Source organism: Diceros bicornis, chromosome 21, assembly GCF_020826845.1.
Source record: "Diceros bicornis minor isolate mBicDic1 chromosome 21, mDicBic1.mat.cur, whole genome shotgun sequence".
In the NCBI taxonomy this organism is placed as follows: Eukaryota; Metazoa; Chordata; class Mammalia; order Perissodactyla; family Rhinocerotidae; genus Diceros; species Diceros bicornis.
Genome location: NC_080760.1, coordinates 10,797,059 through 10,820,510, shown reverse-complemented (window position 1 = coordinate 10,820,510; position 23,452 = coordinate 10,797,059). Strand labels below are relative to the sequence as shown.

The following is a 23,452-nucleotide window of genomic DNA, read 5'->3' as shown; positions in this document are numbered from 1 at the left end:
AAAACCAAACAGAAATTCTGGAGATGAAGATCACAACGAATGAGATAAAAAACAATCTAGAATCCTAAAAAAAAAAAAAACAGAGCTGACATTATGGAGGACAGAATTAGTAATTTAAAGGACAGAAATATAAAAATGCTTCAGGTGGAAGAGGAGAGAGAACTAAGACTAAAAAGAAATGAAGAAATTCTCTGAGAAATATCTGACTCAATTAGGAAATGCAACATAAGGATTATAGGTATTCCAGAGGGAGAAGAGAGGGAGAAAGAAGCAGAAAGCTTGTTCAAAGAAATCAGAGCTGAGAACTTCCCAAACCTGGGCAAGGAGCTGGAACTAGACATAAATGAAGTTAATAGAACTCCTAATTACATCAATGTAAAAAGACCTTCTCCAAGGCATATATTAGTAAAACTGGCAAAAATCAATGACGAAGAAAAAATATTAAGGTCAGCAAGGCAGAAGAAAATAACTTACAAAGGAACCCCTGTCAGGCTTTCAGTGGATTTCTCAGTCAAAACCTTACAGGCTAGGAGAGAGTGGAATGATATATTCAAAATACAGAAAGACAAAAACTTTCAGCTAAGAATACTCTATCCAGCAAAACCATCCTTCAGATACTATGCGGAAATAAAAGCTTTCCCAGATAAACAAAAGCTGAGGGAGTTCATTGCCACAAGACACCCCCCTACAACAAATGATCAAGAAGGCCCTCCTGAAAAAAAAAGAAAAGGTTTACAAAGCATTGAGCAAGGAGACAAATAGACAGAAAAAATCAGAAAATTGCAGCTCTCTATCAGAACAGGTTAGCAAACAATTATAACATTAAAGATAAAGGGAATGAAAGCATCAAAAATAACTATAATCACTTCATTTTAATCATAAACTCACAACACCAAATGGAATAAGTTGTGAAAACAATAACTTAGATGAGAAGAGGAAAGGGATGGAACCCATTTAGGCTAATGGAGATAAGAGGCTATCAGAAAATAGACTATCTCATCTACAAGATCTTTTATACAAACCTCACAGTAACCACTAAACAAAAAATCAGAACAGAGATGCAAATGATAAATAATGGAAAATCACCAAACTGAAATGGTAGCAGGAAAATCACCAAACTGAAATGGTAGTAGGAAATACATGGGAGGAGAAACAAGGGAAATACAGAACAACTGGAAAACAAGATATAAAATGGCAGTATGAAGCCTTCATATATCAATAATCACTTTAAATGTAAATGGATTGAATTCTCCAATCAAAAGGCACAGAGTGGCCGGATGGATTAAAAAAAAAGACCCAACAATATGCTGACTCCAGGAAACACATCTCAGCTCTAAAGACAAACACAGGCTCAGAGTGAAGGATGGAAGACGATACTACAAGAAAATGGCAAACAAAAGAAAGCAGGTGCTGCCATACTTACATCAGACAAAGCAGACTTCAAGATAAAAAAGGCAATGAGACACAAAGAGAGGGAATATATAATGATGAGAGTGACACTCCACCAAGAGGACATAACACGTATAAATATATATATGCACCAAATACAGGAGCACCAAAGTACATAAAGCAACTGTTAACAGACCTAAAGGGAGAAATTAACAGCAACACAAAAATAGTAGGGGACCTCAACACCCCACTTACATCAATAGATAGGTCACCCAGACAGAAAGTCAACAAGGAAATAGTGGAATTAAATGGAAAACTAGACCCAATGGACTTAATAGATATGTATAGAACACTCCATCCAAAAACAGCAGAATACACATTCTTCTCAAGTGCACATGGAACATTCTCAAAGATAGACCATATGTTGGGAAACAAGGCAAGCTTCAATAAATTTAACAGGATTGAAATCACATCAAGTATCTTTTCCAACCATAATGCTATGAAACTAGAAATCAACTACAGAAAAAAGCTGGAAAAGTGACAAATATGTGGAGACTAAACAGCATGCTACTAAACAACCAATGGATCAATGAAGAAATTAAAGGAGAAATCAAAAAATATCTGGAGAAATGAAAATGAAAATAAATCATACCAACTCATATAGGATGCAGCAAAAGCAGTCCTAAGAGGGAAATTCATAGCAATATAGGCCTGCCTTAACAAACAAGAAAAATGTCAAATAAGTAATCTTAAATGACACCTAACAGAACTAGAAAAAGAAGAACAAAGAGCAAAGTCAGCAGAAGGACGGAAATAATAAAAATTAGGGCAGAAATAAATGAAATAGAAACCAAAAAACAGGAGAAAGGATCAATGAAACAAAGAGCTGATTGTTTGAGAAGATAAACAAAATTGACAAACGCTTAGCCAGACTCACTAAGAAAAAAAGAGAGAAGGCTCAAATCAATAAAATTAGAAATGAAAGAGGAGAAATTACAACGGATACCACAGAAATACAAAGGATTATAAGAGAATACTATGAAAAACTATATGCCAACAAATTAGACAATCTAGAAGAAATGGATAAATTCTTAGATTCATACAACCTTCCAAAACTGAAGCAAGAAGAAATAGAGAATCTGAATAGACCAATCACAAGTAAAGAGATTGAAAGAGTAATCAAAAACCTCCCCAAAAATAAAAGTCCAGAACCAGATGGCTTCTCTGGAGAATTCTACCAGAGAAGAATTCTGAATGGAGAAACATTCAAAGAAGATTTAATACCTATCCTTCTCAAACTATTCCAAAAAATTGAAGAAGATGAAACACTTCCTAATTCATTCTATGAGGCCAACATCACCCTGATCCCAAAGCCAGACAAGGACAACACAAAGAAGGAAAATTACAGGCCAATATCACTGATGAACATAGATGCAAAAATCCTCAACAAAATACAACAATATGTTAAAAGGATCATACACCATGATCAGGTGGGATTTATACCAGGGATGCAGGGATAGTTCAACATCCACAAATCAATCAATGTGATACAGCACATTAACAAAATGAGGAATAAAAACCACATGATTGTCTCAGTAGAGGCAGAGAAAGCATTTGACAAGATCCAACATCATTGATGATAAAAACTCTCAATAAAATGGGTATAGAAGCAAAGTATCTCAACATAGTAAAGACCATATACGACAAAACCCACAGCAAACATCATACTCAATGGGGAAAAACTGAAAGCCATCCCTCTCAGAACAGGAATAAGACAAGGATGCCCACTCTTGCCATTCTTATTCAACATAGTACTGGAGGTTTTGGCCAGAACAATTAGGCAAGAAAAAGAAATAAAAGGTGTCTAAATTGGCAAGGAAGGAGTGAAACTCTCACTGTTTGCACACGACATGATTCTATATATAGAAAACCCTAAAGAATCAATCAGAAAACTATTAGAAATAATCAACAGTTACAGCAAAGTTGCAGGGTACAAAATCAGTTGCATTTCTATACTCTAATAAGGAACTAACAAAAAGAGAACTCAAGAATACAATCTTACTTACAATCGCAACAAAAAGAATAAAAATCTAGGAATAAATTTAACCAAGGAAGTGAAAGACCTATAAAATGAAAACTATAAGACATTATTGAAAGAAATTGATGATGACATAAAGAAATGGGAAGACATCCCATGCACATGGATTGGAAGAATAAACATAGGTAAAATGTCCATATTACCTAAACCAATCTACAGATTCACTGCAATCCCAATCAAAATCCCAGTGACATTCTTCACAGAAATAGAACAAAGAATCCTAAAATTCATATGGGGGAACAAAAGACTCCAAATAGCTAAAGCAATCCTGAGAAAAAAGGACAAAGCTGAGGGCACCACAATCCCTGACTTCAAAATATACTACAATAGCATTAATAATTAAAACAGCATGGTAGTGGTATAAAAACAGACACACAGATCAATGGAACAGAATTGAAAGCCTAGAAATAAAACCACACATCTATGGACAGCTAATCTTTGACAAAGGAGCCAAAAACATACAATGGAGAAAGGAAAGTCTCTTCAATAAATGGTGCTGGGAAAACTGGACAGCCTCATGCAAAAGAATGAAAGTAGACCATTATCTCACACCATACACAAAAATTAACGCAAAATGGATTTAAGACTTGAAGGTAAAAGGTAAAACCATAAAACTCCTAGAAGAAAATATAGGCAGTACACTCATTGTCATCAGTCTTAGCAGCATCTTTCCGAATACTATGTCTGCTCAGGCAAGGGAAACAAAAGAAAAAATAAACAAATGGGACTACATCAGACTAAAGAGCTTCTGCAACGCAAAGGGAACCAGGAACAAAACAAAAAGAAAACCCACCAACTGGGAGAAAATATATGCAAATCATACATCTGACAAGGGGTTAATCTCCAAAATATATCAAGAACTCATACAACTCAACAACAAAAAAACAAACAACCTGATCAAAAAATGGGCAGAGGATATGAAGAGACATTTTTCCAAAGAAGATATAACAGATAGCCAACAGACATATGAAAAGATGTTCAACATCACTAATTATTAGGGAAATGCAAATCAAAACTACAACGAGATATCACCTTACACCAGTCAGAATGGCTATAATTACCAAGACAAAAAATAACTAATGTTGGAGAGGATGTGGAGAAAAGGGAACCCTCATACACTGCTGGTGGGAATGCAAACTGATGCAGCCACTATGGAAATCAACATGGAGATTTCTCAAAAAATTAAAAATAGAAATACCACACGACCCAGCTATCCCAGCTGAGTATTTATCCAAAGAACTTGAAATCAACAATTCAAAGAGACATATGCACCCCTATGTTCATTGCAGCATTATTCACAATAGCCAAGATGTGGAAGCAACCCAAGTGCCCATCAACTGGTGAATGGATAAAGAGTATGTGGTATATATATATATACTACTTAGCCATAAAAAAAGAAAAAACTGTCCCATTTGCAACAACATGGATGGACCTTGGGGGCATTATGTTAAGCAAAATAAGCCAGACAGAGAAAGACAAACACCATATGATTTCACTCATATGTGGAAGGTAAACTAACACATGGTCAAAGAGAACAGATTAGTGGTTACCAGAGGGGAAGGGTGTTGAGGGGTGGGCATAAGGGGTAAAGGTACACATATATATGGTGACTGACAAATAACAATGTACACCTGAAATTTCACAATGTTGTAAACCATTATGACCTCAATAAAACAATTTTTTTTTTAAAGGTAGGATTTCTTCTTTAAAGGTGAGGGTCGAGCTGAGCCAACTCCCTATTTAAGGAAATTTTGATGAGCAAACAGAAGTCAAAATTTAGGGTCCCTCCTAAATAGAAGAAGAGTGAGGAGGAAAGTAATGGGGGAGCCACAAGACGACACAGTAATGATCATCAGACTCTCAGGCTTTTTTCCGGAGGAAATATATTTTACAATCTGTAGTTTTTTACTAAACGACAATTAATCAAATGGGAAGGAAGAATATACATGTTATCAGATATGCAAGGGTTCAAAAAATTTAACTACCACATACCCAGACTACGGTGGTATCTGAAGACTTATGCCTACAAAATAAGTGGGTAAACCAAGAAAGAGGGAAATATAGTTACAGGAAACAGTGGGTCCAATTCAGGAGAGCCACAAAGGGATGTGCTGGGCTGACCACATCCAGCAAACCTAGAGAGTAATCAGCTCAGATTGGGGCAGGAGGATGGATACTCCTAAGGGAAGTCACTCAAGGAAAAAACACATTTAATAACATATGTAATATGATCAAGTTTGGAATAAAATGAGGCCATGATTAAGGCAAACAGCACAAAAATAAATGAAAGGCAATAAGAAACTCAAAAGGAACAAAAATGGTATTTAAGGGAGAAAATATAATCATACTGTATTAATTGCTTTGTTTGAATAATATTTACTAATTAACAATATACATTTTAGAATTTTAGAATTCTCCAAGAGACAAAATAAAGATTTAATCATGGTTATAACTGAATACAAGGTAAATGCTATACATCTTGTAAAAGTAAGAAGTTTAGAATTTGTGAATGGGAAGAGGGAAGGAGAGCTGAAAGTGGTTTACAGATGCTAATGCTGTCATCTTACCAAGTGGGGAGTAAACAGAAACTGTAGTTGATGAAAGAAGAAACGAAGGCGTAATAATATTAACTTTAGAAGATACCTATGAAGAAACTATACATAGTAATATAATTATATTTGGAAGATGAAGAAGAGTGATATCTAAAATGGACAAATCAAGAAAAAAAGATGAGTTAAAAGTGGTTCTAGATGGAGATCCAGATTGTGGGTGAGGGGACTGGGAGAGAAGATAGGTGCTTTTTATTATAAGCCTTTTGTAGTATTTGATTTTCTTAAAACAATGCACTGTGTTACTTTAATGGAAAAAAATTACAGCAGAGAAGGAGAATCAGCTCATGGCTCAGTCAAATCCTAAATTCTTTTGCACAGAAACTCCTCTGTCCCATCAGAAAAGCCCAAATCCGTATTGTTCTGTAACTACCAAGGCACTTTTGGAAGCTCCATTAAAGGGGTGAGTTTGTGAGTATCATCCTATTTCTTGCAAAGACTTGGTCATAGATTACTAGCTCAAACAATTTTGTAAATCTAAAAGGAAATGAGGTAGGTGAAGGTAAGAAAATAGAGACTTTTTGTAACTCTGAACTCATTAACTGCAATGACTTAGCTGGTTATAGGTTCTTTCAGTGCTGATGACAGTTTAGAAGTAAACAAAAAGAAAACAGCAAAGTTAATATCCCTTGTTTTCTCCTAACCTCAAGATTTTTAGCAGCTGGAGTTGCACATTGTGCAGCAGAAATGTTTAACACAAGCATCTGGGATTCATTCCTGTCAATTGTTGCTCTTTAAGAAGGGTATTCTTTATTTAAAACACTAACCTTCTTTTTAAGACTACTTCAGAAGAAATAAACGTCCCCTCCTTCTTATTCCCTGCCAACACTCCATTTCAAAGTTCAGCCTGCTATAGGAAATTGAAAAAGAATCCCCTTTCTACATCCAAATCGTCCCTTCATTCCATATGCCAAAGCTTCAAGATAGTTCCCAGGGTGAACAGCATCTCTGGGATCCTTAAACCCACTTCCAGATGGAGCCCCCAAGGTAGATAAGCAGATCCAGGCTCCCAATCCCTTTCCAGATGCCAGCCTCCAGAAAGATGAGTGTGGCAGAGACCCAATCCTCTGATTTCAGATGTGGGCCAAAGAGCACGAGTAAGTTGAAACATCTTCTCCCTACCATATGTAATTCCCTAAGAGAGAAAGCCTTCTGATGCCTCTCCAACGACACTCCACAGTAAATCTCCAGGGAGCTACGTCTCCAAAGATTGAAGCCTTATTGTTCTCTCACATCTTTTCTCTCTTCCTATTTTCCATCCTCAATCCAAAAAGATATACTGTGCCTCACCTGGGTCAAGGTGGTTATCTCTGGGCACACTTTGGGGATTAGGTTATTCTGAAGGTCTAGAGTCTTCAGGCCAGGCAGTTTTTCTAATGTGGAGGGCATCTTTGTCATCTTCTTCCCATTCAGGGTAACAATCTTAGTGCTTTTCCCACCCTTCAATGCTCTTACCAACAACCTTTCAGCCATGGGCTTGGAAGAGAAATAGAAAAAGGAGAAGGTAACCATTTGGGATTAAGTTCCTTATGATGCATCTTTAGAACTTCTAATTGCAGAATTAGTGTGTCATGGAAACAAAAACATTCTGAGATCTACCATGGTGAAGGTGGGAGGCACAAGACAGTTTCCTGTGTAAAAAGTGGAAAGGGGTAATAGGTGATTCCAGGTTTGGGGCAGTAAATGTACAAGATGAGCGTAGGATATCTTAGCTAGAGACATGGAAGTTATCAAAAACCAATGATATCACGTCAAAAGGACACAGAAGCCCCCTTCTAGGGGCTCCCACTGGTCCTAAAATGGGAAAATTTGAGGATCAGAAAGAATGAATAACCTAGAGTGAACTGAAACACATTAAAATACTTTAAAATCTAAGAGTTCATAATAGTATTTTAAAAACAAAAGAAAATCATTGATTACATTGGGACTTGTTAGAGAACAAACTCATTGGTCTGAAAATTGATAAAGGAAAAAAAATCAGGCATTTATTCTGCTTTTCCAGTACAAACTGCATTTTAGTGTAACCTAATAGTTAATAAAGTTCTTATTCATAGAAAAATTGAAGCTAAGAAATGAAGAAGGAAAACTAGATTTAGAAAGATCCCCTTTTTTGCAAAGCCTAATGAAATAAATAATTGACCTGCAAAGATCATAATTGGATGCTAAAAGCATTAAGTGAGAGGTTGGTGAGGAACCTTAAGAAATCAGGCTAATAACTTAAGCAACTAATCAATTTTAACATCATTAAAATGGAGGCAATCACGTTATAAGTCTCATGAAGTGATGCAATAAAAAGTACACAGCACCGCCTATGAAATATTCTTGCCTAAATATTGAATCTGAATCTAATCATGCTTCTAGATCTAACTACCATTTACAGAAAATATGAGAGCAAGAGAACAAGCTAAATTCATCTCAGAGAAGCAGTCAGCCAAATCTAGAACATGACAAATTCTACAGGGCAAATGATACAAGGTTTAACCAACGAATCAAGAGCATTAATAAAAAGAAGGGGAAACTGTAATGAAATAGATGAGACCTAAGAGAAATAACAGGCAAATGCAATGTGTGGACCTTGTTGGATCCTGATTTGAATAAAAATATCATGGAGTCAATTGGGGAAATTTGATCATGGACTGGATATTAGATGATAGGAATGACTAATTCTGTTATGTGTGATAATGGCATGGTGGTAGTGTTTTAAAAAATGTACTTAACATTTAGAAATGTATCTGAAATTTTCAGTTGAAATTACATAATATGTTGAATCTTTAAAATAATCAGGGGGGAAAATGGGTGAAAGAAACAGAACAAACAAGATTAACAAAACATTGATAATTATAGATGCTCAGTAATGGGTACATAGAGGTTCATTATACTATTCTCATTATTTTTTGTGTATATTTGAAAATTTCCAAATAAAAGATTAAGACAAAGACAAAAAGAAGAGGAAGGGGCATGAGCTGAAGCCAGTAACATTTGATTACTATTAGAACCCCATTGTGCCCAGTTATGAGGCTTGGAGACATCTGGGTTACATATATATATGCCACATTTAGATTGCTTATTTCCAAAAAGTTAAATACTACAAAGTACATTCTGCATTGAAAGTATTCAGAACATGATTCAATCCTTCCCTTATAATCCAGAAATCACTTTATTCATTTATTTAACAGATATGTAGGAGCACCTACTACATGCTCCACACTGTTCCAGGCAGCGGGGACAGAGAAGTGAATTAGAAAGACAAAAATCCCTTTCTCAATGAACTAGTAGCGGGAGAAAATTAATCAAGATAAATAAGTAAATCTAGTATGTTAGATGGTGTTAGGTGCTAAGGAAAAAAATTAAGCAGGTGAGGAAAATAGGGAGTGTGGGAGTGAGCAGTTTGCAATTTTAAATAGACGACCAGAGACGGCCTTGCTGAGAGGGTGTTGTTAGAGACTAGAGCCTTTCCAGTAAGAGGGTAAAGCAGGCACCAAAGCCCTCAAGAAGAATCACTAAATTTATAGAGGGTATTATAATGAACATCAATATCATCAGAACAGTAAAACAAGAAGTGCTGATTAATAGTGACTTCCAGTTGCTGGAATGATAGATAAAATCATTTTCAGCTTCTTAATCACTGCTCTTTGCCTTATCTTATCCAAAGCTATTTTCCGTCTTTACTCTGATAGCTTGCTAGGAACAATCATGCTGTTACCTTCTAAACGAACTGTTTATAAGGCTTTGTTTTTTACAAACAATCTCATGAACACTCATCTCCTCTAAAGTAACTCTGTGTGGCCAGCACCCTAGCTGACACTATCCAAACACTGGCAACTTGTTACTGCTTTAAATGGTAAACAGGACACTACAATCTCATACTGTTTTCTATTAATTTGCTTAACCTAGATAATCTGGTAAACATTCCTGATTCTTCCTCTCTTACTTCCAGCATGCAATCAGTCCTATTAATATTGCCTGTTCCAGTTATCTATTGCTGGGTAACAAACCGCTACAAAAACTAATGGCTTAAAACAATGTTTATTTTATTCGCAAATCTACAGTTTGGGTGGGGCTTAGTGGGGACAGCTTGTCAATGCTCCTCTTGGCACCAGCTCGGGTGGCTCAAAGGCTGGGGCTCATCTAAATCATCTAAAGTCTCATTCACCCCTGTCTAGTGATAGGTGCTGGTTGTTGGCTGGAACCTTAGGGCAATCAAGCAGAACACCTACATGTAGCCTCTCCAATGTGGCTTGGGCTTCCTCCCAATATGGTGGCTTTGTTCTAACCCTGAGCATCTCAAGACAGAAAGCAGAGTGGAAGCTATATCACTTTCATGACCTAGCTTCACAAGTCATGCAGCATCACTTCTGCCACATTCTATTCATTAGAAGCAAGTCACTGAGGCCAGCCCACATTTACAGGAAAAGGAATTAAACTCCACCTCTTGATAGTAAGTGGACATGTCTTAAAACCCACCACAGTCCACCCTTTGACCATGAGTTATTTACACTCCTCCAACACGCAAAATAGAGACACTCTCTCCCAAGAGCCCCACTCCCCAAAAGTTTCATCTATTTGGAGCATCAGATCCCAAGATCTTGTCATCTAAATGAGGTGCAAAGGTAGATGTATCTCCTCAGGGGCAATTCCTTGAATCCAGCTCAAGTACAGTTCATCTTGATCTGAGACCTATGAGCTAAAGAGACAAGTTATCTGTCCCCACATATCCAGAATATAAGAATGGGTGAAACATAGGACAGGCAATAGACAGTCCACTCAAAAAAAAAAAAAGGAAAAATTAGAGGCAAAAGCAGCCACTGGTTCATAGTCATTCTGGAACCTAACTGGGTACATGTTGCAGTTCCTCGACTAGAGTTTAGTCCTACTGCCTGGGACTGGCTCTTGGTTCCCCTCTCTGGGCTCTAGAATTATCTTTCCTTTTTCATAAAACATAACCCATGTTTGCTAAGCAGTTTTCTCAGACTGCTTCCTATCCACAGAAGTTCAAGAGTCCAAAGGCCACTTTTCATTTTTTCTTTTTTGCTAACAACTTTATTGAGTTATAATTCACATACCATAAAGTTCACTCATTTAAAGTGTACAATTCGGGCCGGCCCTGTGGCTTGGCGGTTAAGTGCGCGCACTCTGCTGCTGGCGGCCCAGGTTCGGCTCCCAGGCGCAGACCGACGCACCACTTCTCTGGCCATGCTGGGGCCGTGTCCCACATGCAGCAGCTGGAGGGCTGTGCAGCTATGACATACAACTATCTATTGGGGCTTTGGAGGAAAAAAATAAATAAATAATTTTAAAAAATAAATAAATAAAAATAAAGTGTACAATTCAATGGTGTAAGTATATTCACCAACTTGTACAACAATCACCACAATCAATTCCAAAACACTCATCACTCCAAAAAGAAACTCTGCATCCTTTAGCAATCACCCTCTCATTCCTCTCATTCATTCTAGCCAAAAGCCACCACTAATCCCCTTTCTATCTCAATAGATTTGCTTTTTCTGGACATTTAATATAGATGAGATCATACAATAAGTGGTCTTTTTGACTGTATTCTTTCACTTAGCATAATGTTTTCAAAGTTCATCCATGTTATAGCATGTACCAGTACTTGATTCCTTTTTATAAGTGCCTAAAAATTCCGTTGTATGGGTATACATTTTATTTATCCATTTATCAGTTGATGGACATTTAGGTGGTTTCTCCTTTTTGGCCACTACGAATAATGCTCTGAATATTTGCATACAATTTTGTGTGTGGAAATGTTTTCATTTCCTCTTGCGTATATATCGAGGAGAGGAATTGCTGGGTCACATGGTACCTCTATCTTTAACCTTTGAGAAACTGCCAGACTGTTTTCCAAAATGGCTGCATCAGTTTACATTTCTACCAGCAGTGTATGAGGGTTCATCTTTTCATTTTATACTGTTCCTTTCAATCCAAACTGATAAAATCCTTTTAAAAACTTTGTGGGTTCCTCTTGAAACAGTTTATAATTCACTCCATCAGACAAAAGCCACACGTAAAATCTCTTTAGAATAGCCTTTCTCTATTCTGTGTTCCCATGTGAAACTACTGTGGGACAATAGCCTTAAGAACTCTAGAAGCTCTCTCATCCATCATTAAGAAAGCATCTTTAATCTTCCTGAGGTCTTAACAAAGGGTTTTTACAATCATGCCTTCGGCTTCATCTTTAGACTTCATTTTCCTGACAGTTCCCCGGATGTGCTCTCTGTCTGGAACTCATTTCTTAATTTTAGCATTATTTACTGTCGGAAGAGGCTAGGAATGAGAAAGTTATATTTTTCAAACCCAAAATTTATGGCTCATTTATATTTAATAATCCTTCCTCTTGTTTGCCTTTCTCCTCTGTCTCTCACTATAGGCAGCTAGAATAATCCCCATAGCACCTTCAACACTCTGTCTAGAAATCTCTTTAGGTAGATCATCCAGTTGATGAGATATACTTCTTATCTTCCATGTTAATGCTGTTGGCAGCATTACTAAACTTTCGACTACTATGTAACAGGAGTCACCTTTCTTCCAGTTTCCAATAACATTTTCCTCATATTCCTTTATACCCTCACCAACAGCCTCCTGGAGTAACATCAGGCTCCTGCTAACAGTCTTTTCATGGCCCTTGTAACTTACAGGGCCTGAGGCCCAATTCCTAAACCTGTTATATGGGTTAGCTATTTTGTTATAGTAGCAAATTATCAGGGTTCAATCCGAGAAGGCCAACTAGGAATCTTATAGACTTTGACCATAGGTAATTGTGGGAGCTCGTTAAGCCATCTAAGTAGAGCTGTTGCTTTTGTGTCTGCTGTTGTGCCTGCCTCAGGATTCAGAGATGCTGAAGGAGAAGATCTGGCAGCAGTGGGAGAAGCTGCAGGCTCAACTGCTGACTCACGCTGATGAAGGGAGCCAGCAGATCAGCAACAGTATGCGTGGTATTAACACTTGATGCCTCCACACTGACTTTCCAAGCTGCCACTTCACTTGTGCCTTCTAAATTTTAAGAAAAATGTCTTTTAAGGCCAGGACCGACCTGAAACTATGCAGGGAAGAGGATTGAGATGTGGTCTGAGCTTAGCTAAATTGATTCAGTACAAATCTACCACACCACCACCCTTCACACCTGTCTACTTCTTTCCACTGCTACTATCATAGTTCAAAGTCTCATCATCTCCACCTGTACCTCGGCCTGCTTCCACTATATACTCTGCCACTCTACCATTATGTTCATTATCACTGTCATCAGTCATCTTCCTACAATAAATCTGTAACTCCAAATAAAATCTTTTAATGGCCTCTCATTGCGTATAAGTTAAAATTTCCACACTTGAGTTGGGACTCAAAACTCATCAGTCTAGCCCCAGCTTCATCATATGTCATTTCCTTTCTCAAACTCTGTATTCTACCTTTAGGCGACGACTTGCTATGCCTCAGCAGCATCGAGTACCTTTACTCCTTTGCTTATGCTGTTCATTTTGCCTATATGCCTTTCCACCTGTCTCCCTGCCTAATTCTGTTCCTAATCTTTTGAAGAACCTGCTCAAATATTTCCTCTATCACTTTCCTTGAACTGTGACCTTCCCTCCAAGCAGAATTAATTGCTTCCATATCTATGTTTCAAGAGGACTTTATACAAACTCCAGTTTAGCATTTAATACTTCGTATTACTGTTCTTTTCATACTTCTCCCTTGCTACACGTTTGAACTGTAATCTCTAACAGCATGCTTGGCATAGACCAGGCATTAAGTAAATGTTCATTAAATTAAATTGACAATTTAAGCCTAGGTGTTGTCTTAAATGAGCACCTTATATAAAGTCCATCAGTAGCATAAATTGATGTTCATGAAATATAGGAAAAAAGAAATGTGGAGATCACAGAAGTTAAAAACATTGAGTGACTATTTGTCAGGCACTGTCCAAGATGCTTAGTATACAAATATGAATAAGTCACAGTCATTGCCCTCAAGGAGCTTAGAGTCCAGAGGGAAGTTAGAAATGTAAACAGGTCATTCATTCACCAAATATTTTTATTATATATATAAATTATATATTTATAATTTATATATTTATAATTATATCTCAATAGTTTTATTGAGATATAATTGACATATAACACTGTATTAGTTTAAGATGTACAACATAATGATTTGATACATGTATATTTTGGATCAGAAGATGGAATTTATCAAACTCTTGTTAAAATGTTTTTTTTAAATATCTGTGATGGTACTGACTTTGCTTGCTTTGAAATACCACTTTAATTTTTTTTGCAGTGTAAGGAAAGAGGGAGAATCCCCCTCTGCCCTGTCCCTTAAGGTTCTTATGGCTGGCCAAATAATTAACAAGACAGGTTACCAGGAGAAAATAATACCAAGCTTAATAACATGCATGCATGGGAGAAACCAGGAACACTGAGTTTCTCAAGACAACAGCAGAGATTCTTGTCTTAAATACCATCTTCAGCTAAAGACAAAGGAGGATGTTGGGGGTGGGGGAGTCAGTTACAGGAGATTACCACTAAAGCACAGTAAACAAGAGTAAGGTTATTATGCAGATATAAGGCCTCACCTTCCACATTGATAAGTTTCTAGAAATGAGGTCATCCCCCCTCTTCCCAATACAGAGTGGGAGATACCTTTACAAATGGAGATTTCCCTTATAAATGAAAATGTTTGCCTGGCAACTCCTTGCAGGGCCATCTAGAGAATGTGGCCAGAGAGACAGAATTTTTGATAAGATGGGCTTGTTGGTGCCTTTCCTATTTTAACATCTATTTTATATTATATTACAGCCATCAGATAGTAACTCCTTCCTGGAACAGATCTTCTATGTCAAATTCTTTAGGCAGTTAGTGGGGGAGGTCAAATGTCCGTCAGAGAAAACAATCAAGGTAAAGAGGTATGTTTCAGGGTGGCCAAATCTTGATCTCCCACAGCAGTAACTGACAGTTTTTGTCTCTCATAGTATAAAGTTATAGTGAATACTGCTATAGGAATTTCTAATTTTTAATAATTGAGTAATGGTAGAGAACACTGATTCATAATCACACTAATTGTAATCTGAATAAGGTGTAACATTGTGTGGCCTTTTTGTATAAAATAGACAAACAGAAATGTTCCAATGTTTCCTTTTTAATATGCTTAAAATAAGCAGTGGATCTATTTCATGTTTTTGATAAAAATTTTTATTTGGGATATGTATGGGTGGAGTAAATCAGTAGGAGGTGTTAGTTGAAACCTTGTTTTGGACAGTTTACCAGTTGCCTTTTATCCCAAAGTTGTTGTACACTGCTGTGATATGATGCTACAAGAGAAAATGTGGTTATAAAAATGGTTCAGAATCAAACTTTTAATTCATTTGATGGTGAAAAGAGACCCCACAACAATCAGATATTTTTTAAGTGCTCATTACATGTTGGGCACCATTACAGCATTGAGGCACTGGGGACACAGCAATGAACAGGCTAGATTAGGTCACTTCCTTCATGAAGCCAACATTTCAATACATAAACGTTAATTTAAATAAGTACACAAAGTGGCAAAGAACCTGATTTGATGGTTCAAGGAAGATTTCCTGCTGTTGACTGCTGAGGCCAGTCATAATGGGTTAAAAAGAATTAATCAGTTGATGAAATAAATGTGAGGGGGGTAATTATTTTAATAAAAGGAGGGTGAAAAAATGGTTCACAGGCATGAAATACATGGGGCCACGGGGAATATAAATAATTCTAGCACGTGAGTCTAAAGAAAGTAGTGATGGGAGATGATGATGGAGAGGTACATAGGACGGGTCATGAAGGACCCCCCCATAAATGCCATAATGAGAGTGGACTTCATCCTATAGGAATGGGGAGCCACTGGAAAGTTTAGGTTAGGAAGAGTAGTCAGATTTGCATTTCTGGCAGTTCATTTTAGCACCATGAAGGAAGGGAGAGTTTAAGGGAGTGAGACTGAAGGCAGGGACAGCATTATGAGGCTTCTGTACTATCCTAGGTAAGCGCGAAGAAGGGATAGAGAGGAAATGATAGGGTATGATGTGGGTAAGATTGTAACTAGAACCTGATCTCATGGGTACATTAGATAGGGTGAACCACAATTTAGGATGTAAAGTGGAGAAATGAGAGTTGGGTAGTATTTGGTAGGGTAAGGCTGTGGCACAGGCCTAGGCTTAGGAAGACATTAGAAACCTAGGAAGAGAAATGTAGAAAAGGAGATGGGGTTTGCTATCTCAAACTTCTGAGTTCTGACCTGCATCTTAAACACACTCCCTACAGATGCCCAGCTGAAAGGGTTGCTGAGCTCTCTGCTGTACGGGTGAGCCTCGTGGAATGCCTGCATCCAGAACTTTCCCAGCAACCAGAAATCAATCCATTTGTCAGGAAGATTGAAGGATCATGAATTTTTTGAGACAAAATCATCCTGTGAACTCAGCACAAGACTAAGAACCTTAAATTGAATGTTAATCCAGGCGGAGCTATTGACTTACATGGAAATTTAAGCAAATCGTCAAACTGGCTATATCTCTCTTCTCATCAGTAGAAAAACAAAAAAGAATACGAATCTATTCCACTGAGATTGTGTGGAAAATATCTAACTCATGATTACAAACTACTTTAGAAGTATGAAGTGCTGTAAGAATGCTAAAATATATAGTATCCTAGAGTCTCAAAGACCTTAAACACAGAGAGGGCTTATTCCATTTCTTAACTCTATAATACAAAAGAACCTTGCTAATTCCTACTATGACAGGGGCCCCTATGACAAATTAAAGGATTTTGAAAGCTGCAAAAATGCATGAAAAACAGGAGTTCATAAATACAGGTGATGGCAGACACCAATGCACTTATTTGATTTGTTTTGACAAGCTTATTTTGTGATTAAAACGTGATGTGAGACTTGGGGTAAACATTATCAAAAATAAGCAGACGCTTCATTGTCCCAAAAATCTACTGTAGAAATTCTCTCTCCTGTGATAAGGAAGGATATTGGGTTTCTCTTAGTTCATTTTCTTTTTAAATATGGAAATGGAATGTTTGGGGTTTTGGATTCTCAAAGGTCTGTCTTCTAGGGTCAGCCTTGCCACTTACCAGCTGTGTGGCTTAGCAAGTTATTCCTTCTCAACCTCATCAGATCTCGTTCCCATTATCTATAAAACAGGGATGAAAATGCCAACCGCTCCCTTCTGTGAGGACTAATGAGCCCACACATGCAAAGCAGTTAGCAGATGCTTGGCACACAGTAAACGCTCAGTAAAAGGTAGCTGCTTGCTTTTGTACAACCTCACATAAGCATTTAAATCAAGCCCTCCACCTTTTTGTTAACAAATCTCAAGTGTGCAAGCACTGCTCTTGGGCCTGACATAAGGTGCTGACATGTGCCTACTGTGCCCGGGCCCTGTCTCCCTGCTGCCGCCTGTGCTCCACTACCCTCTTCTTCCAGCACCACTTCAACTTATTCCTTAGAGACCTGAGTGCACTCATTAAAAGGGGTCAAATGAGGGGTTGGGGGAGGATCTGTCGGAGATGTTCTACAAAGAATTCTGATGTTCGTTACGAGGTCAGAGATATTTAAAGTGATTCAGACTTTAAAACATGAAGCAATTTGTGAGAAACAGAGTTAGAAACTCTAAATTTTGCCAAGTAATGTCACTTAAAAAATTTTTATCTACTACCATCATAATTTTATAAAAGAAAGGACATTTTAAACCCCTTTGCTAAAAGAATATAACCTATAAATAAATTTCCTTAAACTGAATAAATGTGCTGTATGAAAAACTCACTATCTTATACTAAATTTTCTTATTTTGCCAATGGTATGTTTACAGACCAGCATTTGATTATCACTAGGTTGGATGAACCTCTCAAACTCAACTTAAAAACACACACAAATACATATACATATTTTTAGGACGCTTCTACCAAAAATTAAACACAGAAAACAGAAATAACCAATTAAGATAAAAAGTAGAAATGAATAGATTAGAACAGTGAGATAAACCGAGCACAACAAGATACCAAACAACTAGCATGTCTAATTAAGGATGGGAGAAAAGAAGCAAAAAGGACAACATAAAGGGGATGGATGTAAGATAATGCCAAGCAGGACTCTGGCTTGGGAACTGGGCATTCTTGCCTGAGACAGGAAATAGAAGTTAGCAGACCAGGTGGGGATAGTGGTGGGCAAACAGAACGATCGCATGCCCTGTCTGAAGGCTGCAGCCACTAGCAGCCCTAGCTGAGTGCTGCCCTGAGGAAATCCTGGCCCAGTGTTGACAGTTCTTCTAATTTTTTTCAGAAGCTGGAAATATGGATTTTAAGTGAAATCTCCCAGTTCTTAAATGCTACCAAATAATTTACTTTTTTTTTTTTTTCTTTAAATCACTACACAAGCCAAACAAAATACATCTCTGGGCCACTTTCAGCCCACCAGTTTGGAAGCTCTGGTGTAATGTGAGAAAAAGAGGGTCAAGGATAACATCCTGAAAGACAGTCCGAGGAAGAGGCACAGCCCAGAACAAGGCCTGGGGAGGAAGAACTGGCAAAGAGTAGCGTTGCGAAAAGTAAGAGAGAATTTCAAGGAGCGAGCAGTCTACAGTGTAAAATGCAGCAGAGATTCCCAGTAAGATAAAGACAGCTGAGTGGTCACTGGGACTGCTTTTAGAAGCAGTTTCAGTGGAGTGGTGGAGGCTAAACCCAGACTGTTGTGGGTTGAAGAATATATAGATGTATCTTAAAAACACAAGGTTAAATAAATAGCTCCATGTGCAAATGGTGTCAATCTTCAGCAACAATTTAAAAAGCTTTGTAAATATATCACAACATACCCAAAACTCAGTCATGTGTTGCATAATGACGTTCTGTCAACAACGGACGGCATGTGCTCCAGTGGTCCCATAGGTTAGTACTGCAGAGCCTAGGTGTGTAGCAGGCTGTACTATGTAGGTTTGTGTAAGGACTGTGGAGGAGGAAGAAATTTTCCTTTAACTTTCTAGGTTCTTCTGGCTGGTCTAATAATTAAATTGACATGAGAAAGATTAACAGGAGAAAAACAAACAAAAGTTTAATAACATGTATACATCTGAGAAACCCAGGAACACTGAGTAACTCATCAAAATGGCTGAAGCCACCACCTTAAAAGCCATCCTCAGCTGAAAACAAAAGATGTCAGGAGTGGGACTTCAAAGGGAAGGAAGGTAATTCACAGGTAGGTGAAAAGGAGCAGATATTTGGAAAACAAGCGGCCACACAGAAACAGAAGACCACAGAGGGGAGCCCAACAAACAGGCTTCCTTCCTCCCTGTCGACCACCTGGTTCAAGTTATGCTAAGGCGATAGCTTGCTCCCTGAGATAAGTCTTTTTATCTGAATTCCTTTAAGGCAGTTAAGGGGGAGGTAACAAGAAAAATTTTCTGAGTTTTTTGTTTTTGGGGTTTTTTTTTTTTGCATTTGAATTATTTTGTTGAGGTCATAATCAGCTTATAACATTGTGTAAACTTTCTGAGTTTTTTGTTTCTTAAAAATAATTAGCCTAAAATAATTCTCATGTTAAAGAGACACATTTTGGGGTGGCAAATTTTGTTCCCCTTCAGTACGCTCTATGTTTGCCCAATGACGAAACTGCCTAACAATGCATTTCTCAGAACGTATCCCTGTTATTAAGCAATGCATGACTGTATTTCCAAAAAGCACTTGAATGTTCTTCGTGGAGCTTTGTAAAGGTGTTTTCTTTCTTTTGTGTGTGTGTGTGTGTGTGTGTGTGGAAGATTAGCCCCTAACATCTGTCGCCAATCCTTTTTTTTTTTTTTTTTGCTGAGGAAGACTGACCCTGGGCTAACACCCATACCCATCTTCCTCCACTTTATATGGGACGCTGCCACAGCATGGCTTGACAAGCAGTGTGTCGGTGCGCACCCGTGATCCAAACCTGTGAACCCTGGGCTGCCGCAGCAGAGCACGAGCACTTAACTGCTACGCCACTGGGCCGGCCCCGTAGAGGGGTTTTTTTAATTCATGTTAATTCACCCATAATATCAAAAAAGTTTAACAATTCATTTAGGAATATCATAACTGAACCTGACAAATTCTATGTTGATCAAGAATCTTGACAGCTCAATTCCAAATAGAATGTAAATGTCAAACTTTGAGATAGCAGATAGGAAGAAAACAGAAATACTATTAGAATTTTTACTTTATTAACTCAGATACTTCCTCGGTCTCATAATGGCCTAAACGCTACTAAAAATTCCTCTAAAAATCCATGCTGAATACCAAAGGCAACAGTGAAATTTTCCCTCATTCCAGCATCTCAAGGCTCTGCTTTGTGAACCACCTTGACAATCCTACTTTTCCAAAAGAAATCAATACCCTTTCCATCATGAGTCTGCCTCTCTTCCAGGCAACATATTGGTCCCCAAAACCAGCAAAATAATAATTATTTTCATATTTACCATAAATTACATAGCATATGCTAAAATACTAGATGCATTATCTAAACTTTCCTATTTATTTTTAGAGTTCTACTACTAGGTAAATATTATTATTTCTATTTTATAACAAGCAATTTGGAGCCCTGAAAAGTTAAACATATCGTACAGCTTAAATAGTTATTGAGTGCCAAGGTCAAGATTTGAATGCAGGTCTGATCTCAAATGCCAGTATTTCCAGTATATGTGAAAATCCTTAATGATGTTCACCAAATACTCAGCTCCCTCCCTTCAGGACTCATGGTGGGCTGCACCTCTGGGCACTTTACTGTTTGGGTAAGGCCATAGAACTAATTCCAGTCAGTGAATGGAAATGAGATGTGTTTCTTCTGAACCACAGAATTTATGTGCTAGAGTGAGACTCTCCAGGATACTCCTAGAAAAGTTTTAAGATGGTGACAACTCCAATTGCTTGGGTACCAGAGTGTACAGAGCAGAGCTCCCAGCCAACTTGCAAAATGTGGCACATACAAGAAATGTTCCTTTGTTGGTACAAGCCACCAAGATTTTTGAGTTATTACCACAGCATAACCTGGTCTATCCTGATTGCTACCACCAGTGGTCTAAAAGCCAAACTAACACATCTCAGCAGGTCAGGATAACAATATGAAGAGAGAAGGGGAAAAAAGAAGTTAAGGTCCACAGAGCTTTTCAAAGGGGGTTCATGTACAGTCTGGCATTAGGCAGTTGTTACGAAAAACAGATGAATAACTCTGTGCCCAATGTTTTCCTTAGACCTTTCCAACCTCATTAGCAATAAAACTTATGATTTAGTAAGTGATTCTCAACTAGAGGGAATTTTATCCCCAAGGAGACATTTGGCAATGTTCAGAGACATTTTTTTCCTCACATCTCTAGAGGGGCATGTTACTGGCACTTAGCTGAATGCTACCAAACATCTTATAATGCACAGGACAGCACGACAAAGAATTCCTGCTCAAAATGTCAATTGTGTAATTGCTGAGAAACTCTGATGTAGGTATATAAAGCCTTTCTGATTTCAGGGGGGAAAAAAATGCCGGATTCAAAAACAGCAATTTACTTTTTAAAATGAGGTCATTATTATTACTATTTTTTTTTTTTTTTTTGGTGAGCAAGACCAGCCCTGAGCTAACATCCATTGCCAATCTCCCTCTTTTTTGCTGAGGAAGATCGGCCCTAGGCTAACATCTGTGCCCATCTTCGTCTACTTTATATGGGGACACCGCCACAGCATGGCTTGACAAGCAGTGCTTCAGTCTGCGCCTGGGATCTGAACCTGCGAACCCCGGGCCACCGGGGTTCAGCAGAGCACATGCACTTAACCGGTATGCCACTGGGCCAGCCCCATGAGGTCTTTATCTTTGCTCATCAAACTCACGTATTGTAGTTCTTATTAAACTCCATGTTGATATTTTATTGGTTAAGATTATAAACAATAAATAGGACTTTTCCTTTTATCAAGACAAGGGTGACATAGGTAGGAAAACTCAGGAGAAAGATTGTAAGTCATCCTTGTTCAGAGAATTGATAAATTCAGCAGCCTTGTAGAAAAGCAGTAATTTGTTTCAGTAAGGCATACTGGTAATCCTGATTATACTGAAATAAGACAATTATAAACTTCTTCCTTGTCAGTATATTAACAAAGTTTTTTCAGTATTTTATTTTTTTTGGTCTGCACATTTATTTTAGAGGACCCTTACATTTCGTAGAGTCATTAAAATCAGACTGTCCTAATTGACAGATGAAGTAAATTAACTATAACACACTATTAGAAGAAAAAAGAAAGTTCTCTTGGGTTCCATTCCTCCCTTCAATTGACCAAAAGACAAGAATTCATCCAAGGGCAAGGTAAATTAGAAAGCAGAGGAGAGAAGTCAGGATGGCGGCGTAGACAGACTCTGAACTCACCTCCTCCCGTGGACACAGCCAATTTACAACTACTCGTGGAAAATTAGCCCTGAGACAGAACTGAAAACTGGATGAGAGGAACTCCTGCAACAACGGACAATCCTAAGTGAGGTGGAAGAGGCAGAAACTCCCTTCTGGAGAGGAAAAACACCGCCTTCACAAGCCGCCAGCTTCACAGCCGCCGGGAGCAGCTCACAGGTCCGCAGCCTCCCTGGAGGAGAGGGGCCCTGAGCCGGGAGCGCCCCCGCTGTGGGCGTTTTGTGGACCCAGCAAAATCGAGCCTTTGCCTGCTACTAAAACATTGGGAAGCACCCCCAGGAAAGCTGGCTCACAAAGATATTAAAACCGGCTCTTAAAGGGCCCTCGTGCAAGCTCACCCGTTCCAGAAAGCAACCTAACATCACCAGAAAGAAAGGTGCACAGTGCTTTGGTGAAAAGAGACTCACCTGATAGGCCCTGAGTGCATCTCGGTGAAGGTGAGACCTCTCCAGGGACTGGGACATTGGCAGCAGCCATTGTTGTGGCCTGGTGTGGGCATGCTGACACAGACGCCATTGGAGTTCTCCCTGAGGCCTGCTAGCCCAGGGTCTGCCCCACCCGCTAGAGCACCGATTTAATCCAGCTCAGCCAGGGCAGGCAGCCCACCCTAGAGACTGGCCCCACCCAACAACAAGCCCTCAGGCAACTTGTGGGCCTGCATAGATTGGTGACTGGATTCTCTGCAGCCTGGCAACTGAGCCGACTTGAGCGGGCAGGGTGTGCACAAGGAGTGGGTGGAGAGTGTGGGGTGGTGGTGGAGTGTGTGGGGCTCTCGCCATGGAGAGACTGGGTCCACTTCAGGAGGTCGGGAGGCGCACACGGGTCAGGACTGTGTTGACTGTGTGTGTGGACCTGTGGGTGGCAGGGCTTGTCAGCTACAGACTTGTGCTTCTCAAAGACCCACACAGGGCGTTTGCCCCACCTTCC

At 38.6% G+C, this 23,452-nt stretch overlaps 2 protein-coding genes across 2 annotated transcripts in view; both read right to left on the bottom strand.

Moving 5' to 3' along the window:
- The window catches only part of LRRC69 (leucine rich repeat containing 69), a 91,554-nt gene extending 83,854 nt beyond the window's left edge, over positions 1-7,700 (bottom strand). The window contains exon 1 of the mRNA XM_058564577.1: positions 7,387-7,700. Coding sequence (XP_058420560.1) covers positions 7,387-7,608 — 222 coding nt within the window. The 5' untranslated portion in view covers positions 7,609-7,700. The remainder of the gene's footprint in view (positions 1-7,386) is intronic.
- The window catches only part of SLC26A7 (solute carrier family 26 member 7), a 255,412-nt gene extending 232,457 nt beyond the window's left edge, over positions 1-22,955 (bottom strand). The window contains exon 1 of the mRNA XM_058564573.1: positions 22,933-22,955. The gene's annotated coding sequence lies outside the window, so the exon portion shown is untranslated. The remainder of the gene's footprint in view (positions 1-22,932) is intronic.
- Between the last annotated feature and the right edge of the window lie 497 nt (positions 22,956-23,452).